The following is a 16035-nucleotide window of genomic DNA, read 5'->3' as shown; positions in this document are numbered from 1 at the left end:
ACAAGGGTTTAATATGTTGTGTGAAACGAGGTAGGAATAGATCCGTCTATGAATTAATTTTTTCAAAGATTTTAGAGAGCAGTGGTAAGTTAGATATTGGTCTATAGTTATTCAAGTCAGCTTGGTCACCTCCTTTATGGATCAGAGTGACCCTCACTATTTTTAGGATTGTTAGGAAGGTAGATGATTCAATGGATTTGTTAAAGTGTGTTGCAATAATTGGTGACAATACTTGAGAAGCTTTTTAGTACATAAAAGCAGGCAAGTTGTTTATGTCTCCTGCGTTGTTTTTAAGGGTGTTTATGATGAGCATAACTTCAATGGGGTTGGTTGGAGCTAGGAATAGCGTATTTGGGTAGGTACCTATGAGGTAGTCTGATGGATGGGCGTTTGTGCTTGGTATTTTGTTTGCTAGATTTTTTCCTATGGTGGAAAAGAAAACATTAAGTCTGTTTGCTGTTTCGGTTGAAGCGAGTAGGGGTTCATCTGATTTTGTTAGCTTGATTGTTTTGTTTTTGGATAACTTTTTTACCTGGAGTTTGCCTGGAGAGAGTTCCGGGGGTCAACGCCCCCGCGGCCCGGTCTGTGACCAGGCCTCCTGGTGGATCAGAGCCTGATCAACCAGGCTGTTACTGCTGGATGCACACAAACCAATGTACGAGCCACAGCCCGGCTGGTCAGGAACCGACTTTAGGTGCTTGTCCAGTGCCAGCTTGAAGACTGCCAGGGGTCTGTTGGTAATCCCCCTTATGTATGCTGGGAGGCAGTTGAACAGTCTCGGGCCCCTGACACTTATTGTATGGTCTCTTAACGTGCTAGTGACACCCCTGCTTTTCATTGGGGGGATGTTGCATCGCCTGCCAAGTCTTTTGCTTTCATAGCGAGTGATTTTCATGTCCAAGTTTGGTACTAGTCCCTCTAGGATTTTCCAGGTGTATATAATCATGTATCTCTCCCGCCTGCATTCCAGCGAATACAGGTTTAGGAACATCAAGCGCTCCCCGTAATTGAGGTGTTTTATCTCAGTTATGCTCACCGTGAAGGTTCTCTGTACATTTTCTAGGTCAGCAATTTCACCTGCGTTGAAAGGTGCTGTTAGTGTGCAGCAATATTCCAGCCTAGATAGAACAAGTGACCTGAAGAGTGTCATCATGGGCTTGGCCTCCCTAGTTTTGAAGGTTCTTATTATCCATCCTGTCATTTTTCTAGCAGATGCGATTGATACAATGTTATGGTCCTTGAAGGTGAGATCCTCCGACATGATCACTCCCAGGTCTTTGACGTTGGTGTTTCGCTCTATTTTGTGGCCAGAATTTGTTTTGTACTCTGATGAAGATTTAATTTCCTCGTGTTTACCATATCTGAGTAATTGAAATTTCTCATCGTTGAACTTCATATTGTTTTCTGCAGCCCACTGAAAGATTTGGTTGATGTCCGCCTGGAGCCTTGAAGTGTCTGCAATGGAGGACACTGTCATGCAGATTCGGGTGTCATCTGCAAAGGAAGACACGGTGCTGTGGCTGACATCCTTGTCTATGTCGGATATGAGGATGAGGAACAAGATGGGAGTGAGTACTGTGCCTTGTGGAACAGAGCTTTCCACCGTAGCTGCCTCGGACTTTACTCTGTTGACGACTGCTCTCTCTGTTCTGTTAGCGAGGAAATTATAGATCCATCGACCGACTTTTCATGTTATTCCTTTAGCACGCATTTTGTGCGCTATTACGCCATGGTCACACTTGTTGAAGGCTTTTGCAAAGTCTGTATATATTACATCTTCATTCTTTTTGATTTTCTAGTGCATCTAGGACCTTGTCATAGTGATCCAATAGTTGAGACAGACAGGAGTGACCTGTTTGAAACACATGTTGCCCTGGGTTGTGTAACTGATGGGTTTCTAGATGGGTGGTGATTTTGCTTCTTAGGACCCTTTCAAAGATTTTTATGATATGGGATGTTAGTGCTATCGGTCTGTAGTTCTTTGCTGTTGCTTTACTGCCCCCCTTTGTGGAGTGGGGCTATGTCTGTTGTTTTTAGTAACTGTGGGACGACCCCCATGTCCATGCTCCCTCTCCATAGGATGGAAAGGGCTCGTGATAGGGGCTTCTTGCAGTTCTTGATGAACACGGAGTTCCACGAGTCTGGCCCTGGGGCAGAGTGCATGGGCATGTCATTTATCGCCTGTTCGAAGTCATTTGGCATCAGGATAACATCGGATAGGCTTGTGTTAACCAAATTCTGTGGCTCTCTCATAAAAAATTCATTTTGATCTTCGACTCTCAGTCTGGTTAGCGGCTTGCTAACCAGTTTTTTCCAGTTTTTTTTTCATATCACCTTTGATGTTATGTAATCTATATTCATAATACAATTTTTTTGACTTTCTTATCAGGCTGGTAAGTGCAGATGAGTAACTTTTCGACTGTTCTCTAGTTATTTGACCCATTCTATACTGTTTTTCATATTTGTGCTTTGTGATAATGGATTTGAGGATGCAGGAGAAAGTTGGTAGGTCCACATGTGAGAGAATGGCTCTCCATGGTCAGTGTGCACCATGTAAAAAGAATCGGAGAGCCAGTGGTGCATTGTGGGAATGCCGTATCAGTAGTCCTTGTTCAGCATGCCTAGCATGCTGAACAAGGCAAATCTCGGCCTCTACTCTTCCCAAGTGATGCTCTAACACATATGGAAGTGTCAGTGAAGATCAATTTCATGATTTTGAGGAGTTTGTGACCAAAAAGCAATGCCCAGGATACCAGAAGAATGAAGGAGAATGAAGAATGAAGGAGAAAGAGAATGAGAGAGAGAATAAGGGAGAGAATGAGAGAACGAGGGAGAAATATAATTAGATAGTACGATGGAGGGGAAGTGAGCATCCGACTGCATTGTTTTGACAGGCAGTAGGGGGAGTGAGTAATAAGACAATATGTTATTTTGACAGCTGCTGACCGAGACTCAGAACAATGAGAAGTCCATATACTCACACACAACACAAGCTTGCTGAATGAAGATAATAGCAGTTATATGAAAGTATCTAGTGACATTATATATATATATATATATATATATATATATATATATATATATATATATATATATATATATATATATACAGGAAGGCCCCACTTATACGGCGGGTTAGGTTCCAGGCTACCGCCGTAAAGCGGAAATCGCCGTAAAGTGGAACACCCTTTTTTTCCACTTATAAATGCATACAAACACTAGATAACAAGTTTACACTAACATATATTAAGTTAGCAATAGAACCAGGCATCAAAAAACAATAAAAAGGTACAATACACACATAGTGCACTCATTACTTACCTTAAAATATTTATAGTCTTAATCTAGGGTGAGACAAGTAGTATTTATTGTAAGAAATCAAGTGTGGTATGTATTGTAATAGCCTCACCAACCCACCCCACCCACACATACTATTCTATGATATTTAAGCATCCCAGAGCGATAAAATGTATATACAGTTCACTCATTACTTACCTTAAAATATTTGTAGTCTTAATGTAGGGTCAGGAGTAAGTAAATGAGATAAAACGAATAAATGAGAGAGAGAAAGAATGAATACATGAGAGGGGGCAGGCGCAGTTATGTAAACAAACCAGGCGAAGGTAAGTTTTGTAAACAAACGAAGTGTACACGTCTGGTTTGTGTACAAGTTACATTGTGTACAGGTTGTCTCTACATTGATACGGTAGAATTAATAAAGAAGAACACTCCCATTCTCATGTAACATCATTTTGAGAAGAAATGAAGCTCTGAGTGAAGGCAATGGAAATAAGTCACACTGACTTTTTTGGGTTATCCTAGGTTCTCTACACGTATGTTGTTATGTATGATAATCTATGTAACTGTATTTGTGTATACCTGAATAAACTTACTTACATACATACGAAAGGAATAATTTTCTACAGTTACCCCCAGTAACACATTTACTCTTATGTTAGATTAGAGAAAATGTTATTCTTGGCGTCACTTGTACAAGTTATGTGGCTCCCACATCTTATATTTATGTTTATTTATTCTATTGTGGGGTGTATTTATCATCTTTTTATGTTATGTATCGTGTTTATTATATAATTTTGAAAAAAATATCATGGATGGATTAATGAAAATGTGTATATTACCGTAATATACGACATTTAATGAGACTCGGTATTGTTATTATCACCACTTGTGCAAGTCGTCTGCTACGACATCTCACATTTGTTTATTTATTCTACTGTGGGGTGTATTTATCTTATTTATATGTTATGCATCGTGTTTATTATATGATTTTGAAAAAAATATCATGGATGGATTAATGAAAATGTGTATATTACCGTAATATACGACATTTAATGAGACTCAGTATTGTTATTATCACCACTTGTGCAAGTCGTCTGCTACGACATCTCACATTTGTTTATTTATTCTACTGTGGGGTGTATTTATCTTATTTATATGTTATGCATCGTGTTTATTATATAATTTTGAAAAAAATATCATGGATGGATTAATGAAAATGTGTATATTAACGTAATATACGACATTTAAATGACTCGATGTATGTAAGTTTATTTAGGTACAGGTATACATAAGTATAATTATCAGAGTATATATAAAATATGAAATAACTTTTAAAAACATTTGAAATTTTGGAGTTTCCAGACAAAATGGAGAGACTTAGTGCTTACTGAGCTCATGGAGAATGTAAACAAACAGGGTGGGGCACGGTGACCGTATTAGAAAGTCAGGTGGGGGGAGCCGTATAGTGAGTTTTGGTCATAATTTGAAATGTCCGTATTAGCGGAACGCCGTAAAGTGAAACGCCGTAAAGCGGGGCCTTCCTGTATATAATATATATATAATTATAGAAACCAGAATGCAGGAAGGACAAGAAAGGAAGGAAGGAAAAAAGTAAGGAAGGAAGGAAAGAAGAAGGAAAGAAGGAATATAGGAAAGGAATGCATGAAGGTAGGAAGGAAGGAATGATGACACACGACCATTTACCTAGGATAACTACCCAACACAACTGCCTGCTAATACTTTGAAGAAAACTCAGACGAGGTGTTTTGTCTTTGCACATAAAAAACAAAAAAAAGAAAATGCACACACACTCGCTTTATGTGTGCAGAGTGTAAAACACCGTTGTGTATAAAAACCATGTTTCAAAGAGTTCCACAAGCTGAAGAACTTTTAGGAACATGTCCAGTGACTGTACATTTGTATAAATATTATAAAACAATAGTAATAATTTTTTGTATTGTTTGTTTGTATGAACAAGTTTTGTAAACAATATACGTATTGATAATTATGTTTGTGGGCTTATTGTGTTGTATACATCGAGTGTATATATGTACACTGCACCTTACTTTGGACTCACAGGCCACATAAGTTGCCTGAAAAAATACAATAGTGAAAGAAACAAGACACCTTGGAATGCAAGTAAACCTAAGTTTACCGGGTGAGCGGCATTTGCCGCTGTTGCCATACACTGCTCATTTTCTGCCAACTTTACACCTCTATATCTCGGTAAGTACTGATGACAAAAAAGTTTTATTGGGCTTAAAACAATCAAAAAGTTAATCTTAACATTTTCATAAGATTTTTTTTTCTGAAAATTCTTTGACATCAGGAGAGACTTCAGGATTTGGGGTTGCGACAGTCAAAGGGCTAGATGAGTTGCAGTCTTTCTTCTTAGAATCCTTTCAAAGATTTTTATGATACGGGATATTATGTCTGTTGCTTTTAACAGCTGTGGGATGACCCCTGTGTCAGTGTTCCCTCTCCATAGGATATTAAAAGCACGTGATAAGGGTTTCTTGCAGTTCTCGATGAACACGGAGTTCCATAAGTCTGGGCCAGGGCAGATTGTATGGGCATGTCATTTATCATCTTTTCGAAGTCATTTAGCATCAGGATAATATCAGATAGCTTTCAGTCTGCCAAATTCTGTGTCTCGCTCATAAAAAATTCATTTAGGTCTTTGACTCTCGGTCTGGTTAGCGGCTCACTAAAAGCCGAGTCATACTGGGACTTGAGTAGCTCACTAATTTCCTTGCCGTTATCTGTGTAAGATCCATCTCGTCTAAGTAGGGGCCCAATACTGGAAGCCATTCTCAACTTAGATTTGGCATAAGAAAAGAAATATTTTGTTTCTTGCAATTTCATTTATGGCTCTTAGTACATATTTCTTGACTCCTGTAAGATTCCTTTAGCTTAAGTTTGATGTTTGCTATTTCTCTGACCAGTGCCTCCCTTCGTATTAAAGATACGTACAGTGCTAGTCACGGCATTATGCCATCCCTCCCCTAAACACGTACCAAAACACAAACGCATACCATGAAAGATTATAATACAGTGGAACCTTACTTATGAGGTTAATCCAGTCCAGGAGCTAGCTTGTAATTCAATTTACTCATATATCAAATTAATTTTCCTCATTTAAATTAATTGAAAAGCCATTAATCCACTCCTGAACTCTGGTAAGATGAGAAAAAATACAGTGGTACCTCAATTATCGTCCTTAATCCGTTCCAGGAAGTGGGACTATTATCGAAATAGACGATTTTTTAATCAATTTTCCCCATAAGAAATAATGTAAGTACAATTAATCCATTCCTGACACCCAGAAGTATTAAAACAAAAAAATTTTTTACATGAAATATAGATGTAGTACATAAACAATACAATGGGACATGATGAATGAAACATTAACAGCATAACACTTACCTTTATTGGCAATTCTTCTTAGTGTATGGAAGTCTGGAAGAGGAAATCCCCACTAGCATTAGCACAGAACATGAGCGTCAGCCTGTCTTTCAAAGGCTTGTGTCCTGGCAGTGCCTTTTCTTCCTGAGTAATGTAGGTTCTCTTTGGCATTTTCTTCCAAAAGAGGCCTGTTTCTTCACAATTGAACACTTGTTCAGGTTTCAGTCCTTCAGCCTCTATGTACTCCTTGAATTCCTGCACATATTTTTCAGCCAATTTTTGGTTCGAACTGGCAGCCTCACCATGCCTTATCACACTGTGTATGCCAGTATGCTTCTTAAATCTCTCAAACCAGCCTTTGCTTGCCTTAAATTCACTCACATCACCACTAGTTGCAGGCAATTTCTTTACCAAATCGTCATGCAACTGCCTAGCCTTTTCACAAATAATCGACGTCATAAGACTATCTCCTGCTAATTGTTTCTCGTTTATCCACACCAATAATAACTTCTCAACATCTTAGAGTACTGGTGATCTCATTTTTGTCAGCATATTTACCCCCTTTGCAACAACAGCTTCCTTGATTTCCTTTTTCTTGGCTATAATGGAAGATATGGTTGTATGGGATTTGTTATACATCCTGGCCAGTTCGCCCACACACATGCCACTTTCATTTTGTTCAATGATGTTTTTCTTAAATTCAATTGTATTTCTCACCTTCTTTACCAAAGGCTTGGCACTAGCTTTCTTTGGAGCCATGGTAGCTCATTTAGCACTTTTAAGCACTAAAATGAATGGATTATTATGATATACAGTGGACCCTTGACCAACGATGGCATCGATTAACAATAAATCTGACTAGCGATACATTTTAACGCAAAAATTTTGCCTCGACTAGCGCTTAAAAACCCGACCAGCGCTATTCGTTCCGTACCATACACGTCCACTTTGGCCTGAGCGCGCCTCACTTGTCCCTTTGATGCCAGTGTTTGCAAGCCAGCCAGCCACCGCGGTCGCTTCCAAACATACAACTGGAACATTTCATATTATCACAGCCTTTTTAGTGATTGCACCTGCAAGATAAGTCACCATGGGCCCCAAAAAAGCTTCTAGTGCCAACCCTACAGCAAAAAGGGTGAGAATTACTATGGAGATGAAGAAAGAGATCATTGATAAATATGAAAGTGGAGTGCGTATCTCTGAGCTGGTCAGGTTGTATAATAAACCCCAATCAACCATCGCTACTATTGTGGGCAAGAAAACGGTAATCAAGGAAGCTGTTCTTGCCAAAGGTGCAACTATGTTTTCGAAACTGAGATCGCAAGTGATAGAAGATGTTGAGAGATTTTATTGGTGTGGATAAATGAGAAACAGCAGGAGACAGCATCTCTCAAGCGATTATATGTGAAAAGGCTAGGAAGTTGCATGACGATTTAATTAGAAAAATGCCTGCAACTAGTGATGCGAGTGAATTTAAGGCCAGCAAAGCTTGGTTTGAGAGATTTAAGAAGCGTAGTGGCATTCATAGTGTGATAAGGCATGGTGAGGCTGCCAGTTCGGACCACAAATCTGCTGAAAAATATGTGCAGGACTTCAAGGAATACATAGACAGTGAAGGACTGAAACCTGAACAAGTGTTTAATTGTGACAAAACAGGCCAGTTTTGGAAGAAAATGCCAAGCAGGACGTACATTACTCAGGAGGAAAAGGCACTCCCAGGACATAAGCCTATGAATGACAGGCTTACTCTGTTGATGTGTGCCCATGCTAGTGGTGTTTGCAAAGTGAAGCCTTTATTGGTGTATCACTCAAACTCCCAGAGTGTTCAGGAAAAACAATGTCCTCAAGGCTAATTTGTGTGTGCTGTGGAGGGCAAACAGTAAGGCATGGGTCACTAGGGACTTTTTCTATGACTGGTTACACCATGCATTTGCCCCCAATGTGAAAGATTACCTAACTGAAAAGAAATTAGACCTTAAGTGCCTCCTGGTGTTAGACAATGCCCCTGGTCATCCTACAGACGTGGCAGAGCGACTTTATGGGGACATGAGGTTCATTAAGGTGAAGTTTTTGCCTCCTAATACCACTCCTTTCCTGCAGCCCATGGACCAGCAGGTTATTGCAAACTTCAAAAAACTGTACACAAAAGCTCTGTTTGAAAGGTGCTTTGTAGTGACCTCATAAACTCAACTGACTCTAAGAGAGTTTTGGAAAGATCATTTTACCATCCTCAATTGTGTAAACATTATAGGTAAGGCTTGGGAGGAAGTGACTAAGAGGACATTGAACTCTGCTTGGAAAAAACTGTGGCCAGAATGTGTAGACAAAAGGGATTTTGAAGGGTTTGAGGCTAACCCTGAGAATCCTATGCCAGTTGAGGTATCCATTGTGGCATTGGGGAAGTCCTTGGGGTTGGAGGTTAATGGGGAGGATGTGGAAGAGTTGGTGGTGGAGGACAGTGAAGAACTAACCACTGATGAGCTGCTAGATCATCTTGAACAGCAAGAGGGCACACCTGAGGAAACTGCTTCGGAGGAGGGGAGAGGGAAATTGAAGAAGTTGCCTACTTCTAGGATAAAGGAAATGTGTGCAAAGTGGCTTTAAGTGCAAACCTATTTTGATGAAAATCACCCTGACACAGCTACTGCAAGCAGTGCTGGTGACTATTACACTGACACTGTTGTGAACCACTTCAGGAAAGTTATAAAGGAACGAGAGGTACAGGCCTCTATGGACAGATATGTTGTGCGACAGAAGTCCAGTGACTCTGAAGCTGGTTCTAGTGGCATTAAAAGAAGAAGGGAAGTAACCCCAGAAAAAGACTTGCTGCCTCAAGTGCTAATGGAAGGGGATTCCCCTTCTAAACACTAACACCTCTCCCCTCTTCCCATCCCATCAATCATCACCAGATCTTCAATAAAGGTAAGTGTCATGTAACTGTGCATGTAATCTTCAGTTTGTGTGTATTAAGATTAATATTTCATATGGTAAAATTTTTTTTTTCAATACTTTTGGGTGTCTTGCACGGATTAATTTGATTTCCATTATTTCTTATGGGGAAAATTAACTTGACTAATGATAATTCTGACTAACGATGAGCTCTCAGGAACGGATTAATATCGCTGGTTGAGGGTCCACTGTATTTCATATGAACACATGAGGGGACCATCGCTCACTGGTAAACAATGGCACACTGGCTGGGAAGGGAGGACGATGTGGCTCAGAGCCGTGAGTACGCATCCAGGACGAAGGACGATTAGCGAGTTAACGGACCATTTGTGAGCCAATGCTTAGACGAAATAACGCAACTATTTCCGAAATAGACGACTTTCAGGCCGGACGATTATTGAGGGACCACTGTACTTGAATATGAAGCTATTATCAATTGTATGGCTTTTTCACCTATTGCAATTCATCTAATGACATAATAAACAATATAATTAACACAAACATGATATATACTCTAGAATGAATAAAATAGGCCATAATATGGTGGCAGAGGCAGCGGCGGAAGTGTCCGCCATTTCCTGCGTGTATATACTGAGAGTATCTTCCTATGCTCTTATTGTAAGAGAAAATGGAGTATTTTTGAAGCTAAACTGCAGTAGATCACTAGTTTTCTAAGGAAAAATTGAAAACATCATATATAGCACATAATAAATCATAATACACTACAGAACGTAAAGAAATAAACTGTTTATATAAAGTGTATATGTACTTACACACTTGGAGCAGAGATGGTGGCAGAGGTTGAGTGTGGAGGAGGCTGAGTGTAGGGGAGGTTGAGGGTGGGAGATTCACAGTGCAGTGTATAATGTTAGTGGCCCTGTAAACCTCCAACAACAACATTGCTTTGTTTCATTGCTGAACTAGATTCATACAATTTGTTTTATCACTTGACAGATACAATTTGTTTTGTTTAACTTTTCACTTTCACTTGTTCTTACTTTTCACTGATTTTTGGCTTTCTCTTCACTCTTTCCTCACTTTCCTCTGCAGGGCATTTCAATAAAAAACCTGTCCAAGGAGGTTAGTTTCAGCTTCCCTTTCAGAATGTTTCAGAAATGAGTTAGGCAAGCGTCATTAAATAGCTCCAATGCATGACCAGTTGCAACTTTCTTTGGGTGTTTCGTTGCAATAAACTCAGTCTCTCCCAGATTCGCAACATTTCCTTTATCTCACTTGTAGAGATAACCCCCTCCACATCTGGTTCCTCCACAGTACGAATGTCCTTCAAAACTTCATGATGCTGTTGCATATGTAGTTCATCTAACTTCTCCGTCGTCAGCTCCTCGGAGTGCTCTTTGATGAGCACATTCACATCATCTTCATCCACTTCCATGCCCATGGACTTTCCGAGGGACACAATCTCGTCCACCATTGCCGCTTCGGGTTTGAATCCTTCAAAGTCCCTTTCAGACAACCTGAGGCCACAGCTCCTTCCACGCAGAGTTCAAGGTCCTCCATGTAACACCCTGCTAGGCCATATTTATAATTCTGAGGTATATCACGATGTTATAGTGGTCCCTCCAGAACTCTTGAAGGGTCAATTTTGTGCTTTCCATCACATCAAAGCAGCAGTGGAACAGGTGCTTGGTGTAGAGCTTGAAATTAGAAATCAACTCTTGGTCTATGGGCTGCAGGATCAGGGTGGTGTTGGGTGGAAGGAAGAGAACATTTATGAACTTGATCTCTTTGAGGATGTCATCTCTGAGGTTTGGTGGATGAGCAGGTGCACTGTCCACGACGAGAAGGGCTTGCAGGGGTAGGTTATTTTTCTGGAGATGGTTTTTAACAGCAGGACCAAAGACCAGGTTTACCCACTCCACAAAGAGCTGTCTGGTGACCCATACTTTCGGGTTTGCCCTCCACATAACCTGCAGTTTTTCTTTTAGAATCTTGTGTGACTTAAAGGCTCTGGGGTTTTCCGAATGATATACGAGCAGTGACTTCATCTTGCAGTTGCCACTTGCATTAGCACACAATGCGAGGGTTAACCCATCCTTCGTGGGTTTGTGGCCTGGCATCATCTCCTCTGCAGTTATGCAAGTCCTTCTTGGCATCTTCTTCCAGAAGAGCCCTGTCTTCTTCAGCTGCTATTACTTCAGCAAAAGTTTTGAGGAAATCCTCAGCTGCCTTCACATCAGACCTTGCTCCCTCATCATGCCTGATGACAGACTGAATGTTGGCCCTCCTTTTAAAACTGTCGAACCAGCCCCGGCTGGATTTAAACGACTTTTCCAATGCCTTGTCCGTTGAGGAGCCTGGGGTCTGCTGCAGGAAATCAGTGTAAATGCCTCGTGCCTTCTCTCAGATGATTCCCTCAGTCACGGTATCTCTTGCAAGCTGCTTCTCTCTCAACCACATCAACAGCAGCTTATCCATCTTTTTATGGACAAAGGTCCGCAGCTTAGACATTATTGTAACGCCCTTGACTGGCGCTATAGCCTTTATCAACTCCTGTTGCTTTAGTATCATACAAATAGTAGATGTACCTCGCTGGTATTGTCTGGCTAAATCCACAACTCGTGCACCTTGTTTATGTTCATCTATGATTTCATGCTTTAATTTCATGGAAATTATCTTTTTCTTCTCAGCACTGTCCTTCGCACTTATTTTCTTAAGACCCATGGTTAGAAAAGCAAAATTTCACCAAATGACTGTCAAAAATGTAAGCAAAGCAGGAGAGAACTGCTCCCACAGCGATGTAAACACGTGTACTGCTTACCAGATGTTTTGTAATCAGGTGCGCCAACTAGCGGCAGAATTTTTAATTACGTATTATTACATACATATTACATATGTATGTAATTGTGATTATTATTACATGTATTATAATTATAATTATTGATAAATAATTTAGGGAGCTGAAGCTCTATTATTATAATAATTATTTGTATTATTATTATTATTATTATTAATTTAGGGAACTAAAGCGCATATTCAATTCCCTAGATCAAGAGCCCCTCACTAGCATCAAGGAACCTTGACACTGGTGAGGGGCTTCAGTTTCCTATATTATTTTCAATAATAATAGTTATAATAATTATTATTATTACAATAACGATTGAGCTTCAGTTCCCTAAATTAATAATAATAATACATTATTATAACAATGAGAGCTTCAGAACGAAGTCAACTCAGTGCACTGTTTACCTAGCTGTGGGAGCCGCTCTCTCCTGCTTTGCTTTCATTTTTGACAGTCATTTGGCCAAATTTCACTTTTCTAACCAAGGGTCCTAAGAAATTAAGTGTGAAGGACAGTGCTGATAAGAAAAAGATGATGATTCCTTGGAATTATATATGAATTCCTTGGAATCATAGATAAACAAGAGAGGTGTCCAGGTTTTGGGTTGAGGGGGAAGTGGGGGGGAGCTGGCTCATAATTCAAATGTTGGCTCATAACTCAGAGCAAAAAACTGACCGATCGATGGCTCATATTTCAAAAAAACTCATACATTGGGACACTCGCAAGTCAAGGTTCCACTGTATAAATATTTGCACACTTACTGAGGTTTTTAATATATAGTGCTGTATCCTCTACACTTAATCACATCCCTCAGCTGTGTAGGAAGACTCTCACACAAATTCTGGAGGGTCTGGGAAGGTATACCATTCCATGCCTCATGTAGAGCAGCCTCCAGCTGCGGGATGGAACCGATATCCTTGCCCAGTAAACTTCATTTCACTATTGACCAGAGGTTCTCAATAGGGTTTAAGTCTGGGGAATTGCCTGGCCAGTCATTAAAGAACCTAACTTCACAGTCCTTAACCCTTTCAGGGTTTCGGCCAGACTAGTACGGCTTGCGAGCCAGGGTTTTTGACGTACTAGTACGCCTAAATTCAGCGCCCTCAAATCTAGTGAAAGAAAGCTGGTAGGCCTACATATGAAAGAATGGGTCTATGTGGTCAGTGTGTGCAGTATAAAAAAAATCCTGCAGCACACAGTGCATAATGAGAAAAAAAAAAAAAAATGACCGTGTTTTTGGATTAAAACAGCGACTTTGCACTGCATTTTCGTATGGTGTTTAGTGTTGTATTCTAGTTTTCCTGGTCTCATTTTATAGAATGGAAGACATATTACAGAAATTGAGGTGATTTTGACTGGTTTTACAAAGAAAAGTACCTTGAAATTGAGCTCAGATTTGCAGAAATGTTCGATTTTTACCAAAGTTCAAAAGTAAACAAATCATGCTATGCGTCCAATACACATCAACTGTTGAGTCTAATATTCTTTCACAAGTGCGCTGATATTATTTATACCATTTCTACACCAATGCAGTAGTCTGCATAACAGTAAATCTTCTATTTTTTTTGAGAGAATAAAAATTCAAAGTGGAAAGCAAAAGAATGTAAGAGAGGAATGGGAACGTGACTAATGAACAGAGGAAATGTTATTTTAGTGCCAGGAATGTCTTTGTTTATTCTGGACCCTATTTGGAAATTGGCATCTTTTGAAATGTGTGAAATTAGCAAAATTGCTAAATTCTGACCACTATACGTATTGGATAGTTGAAATCGGTAAATGGGTGGTTTCTTGTACTCATTCGATAGAAAAAATGGAGTTCTAGCAAAATAGTTATGATTTTTGTCAACAAGTACACTGAATTGGCCGAAAATAGGGCTCAAAGTGAGCAAAATTGCCGATGCGTAAACATCGTCGAGACCGCTAACTTCGCGAGAGCATAATTCTGTAAGTTTTCCATCAAAATTCATACTTTTGGTGTCATTATGATCGGGAAAAGATTCTCTATCTTTCCACAAGAAAATTTTTGTTTTGTTTTTGTTTTGAAATTTGGCCGACCCTGAGAAATCTCTGAGAGGGCCTGTCGACCCTGAAAGGGTTAAGCCACTGAACTACAGATTTGGTGGTGTGACATGGTGCACCATCCTGCATTAAAATCTAAGCCCCACACTTGTCAAATGCCTCAGGTAAAATGTCACACAATAACTCCAGGTAATTATACTGGGAAGTGCAATGAGTTCACCAAGACTCTGAGCACTGAAACGCCTCCAAACCATGAGCGAGTCTGGATGTTTGGTGGTCCCACAGGTGTAGCGTGGGTCTAGCAGGTCACTACCTCTGGGCCAGTACACATGTCCCCCATGGTTACAGGTGATGGTGAAGGTTGCTTCATCACTCCAAAGTACTTCAGACCACTGTTGAGGATTCCAGTGAATATATTTCTTTGCATAATCCAGCCTACATTTCATCTGTGGCTTGGAGAGGATCGGTTTCTTAACCTGGTGGTGACTAGTGTAGCCCAGCTCTGACGTACGTCTTTTAACAGTTCTAACATACACCTCCGAGAGAAGATGTGGATTCTTTTCTTTCAATTGTCTAGCAGTTATCTTAGGTGTACTCTCTAACTGCTTCTTTAACCCTTTCAGGGGTGGTGCCATACTAGTACGCATAAATTCTAGTGCCTTCAAATCTAGCGAGAGAAAGCTGGTAGGCCTACATATGAAAGAATGGGTCTATGTGGTCAGTGTGCACATTATAAAAAAATCCTGCAGCACACAGTGCATAATGAGAAAAAAAAAACTGGCCGTGTTTTTGCTTTAAAACAGCAACTTTGCAGTGTATTTTTGTATAAAATTTATGGTTGTATTCTAGTTTTCCTGGTCTCATTTCATAGAATGGAAGACATATTACAGAAATTGAGATGATTCTGATTGGTTTCACAATGAAAAGTACCTTGAAATTGAGCTCAAAGTAGCAGAAATGTTCGATTTTTGCCAAAGTTCAAAAGTAAACAAATCATGCTACGCATCCAATACACGTCAACTGGTTGAGTCTAACATTCTTTCACAAGTGCGCTGATATTATTTATACCATTTCTACACTAATGCAGTAGTCTGCATAACAGTAAATCTTCTATTTTTTTGTGAAAATAAAAATTCAAAGTGGAAAGCAAAAAGAAATGTTATTGAGGCCTGGGGACATGACTAACAGAAAAAATGTTATTTTAGTGCCAGAGATGTCTGTCTTGTTTATTCTGGACCCAATTTGGAAATTGGTATCTTCTGAAATTTGTGTGAAATTGGCAAAATTGTCAATTTCTGACCATTTTATTGGAAAGTTTTAATCGGTAAATGGGTGGTTTCTTGTACTCATTCGATAGAAAAAAATGGAGTTCTAGCGAAATAGTTATGATTTTTGTCGACTGGTACATTGGAATTGGCCAAAAATAGGGCTCAAAGTGGGCAAAATCGCCGATGCATAAAAATCATCAAGACTGCTAACTTTGCAAGAGCATAATTCCATAGGTTTTCCAACAAATTTCATGCTTTTGGTGTCATTATGATCGAAAAAAGATTCCTTATCAT

The 16035-nt window shown here is 39.7% G+C and overlaps 2 protein-coding genes across 5 annotated transcripts in view; one reads left to right on the top strand and one right to left on the bottom strand.

The window, feature by feature from the left end:
* The window catches only part of r (carbamoyl-phosphate synthetase 2, aspartate transcarbamylase, and dihydroorotase rudimentary), a 1183622-nt gene that overhangs the window by 235217 nt on the left and 932370 nt on the right, over nt 1–16035 (bottom strand). The window contains exon 35 of the mRNA XM_070094236.1: nt 10888–11091. Coding sequence (XP_069950337.1) covers nt 10888–11091 — 204 coding nt within the window. The remainder of the gene's footprint in view (nt 1–10887; nt 11092–16035) is intronic.
* The window catches only part of LOC128694914 (uncharacterized), a 132494-nt gene that overhangs the window by 28739 nt on the left and 87720 nt on the right, over nt 1–16035 (top strand). The gene's annotated exons all lie outside the window — the stretch shown is intronic.

This window comes from Cherax quadricarinatus, chromosome 45 (genome assembly GCF_038502225.1).
Source record: "Cherax quadricarinatus isolate ZL_2023a chromosome 45, ASM3850222v1, whole genome shotgun sequence".
Lineage (NCBI taxonomy): Eukaryota > Metazoa > Arthropoda > Malacostraca > Decapoda > Parastacidae > Cherax > Cherax quadricarinatus.
This window is presented reverse-complemented; position numbering and strand designations above follow the sequence as displayed.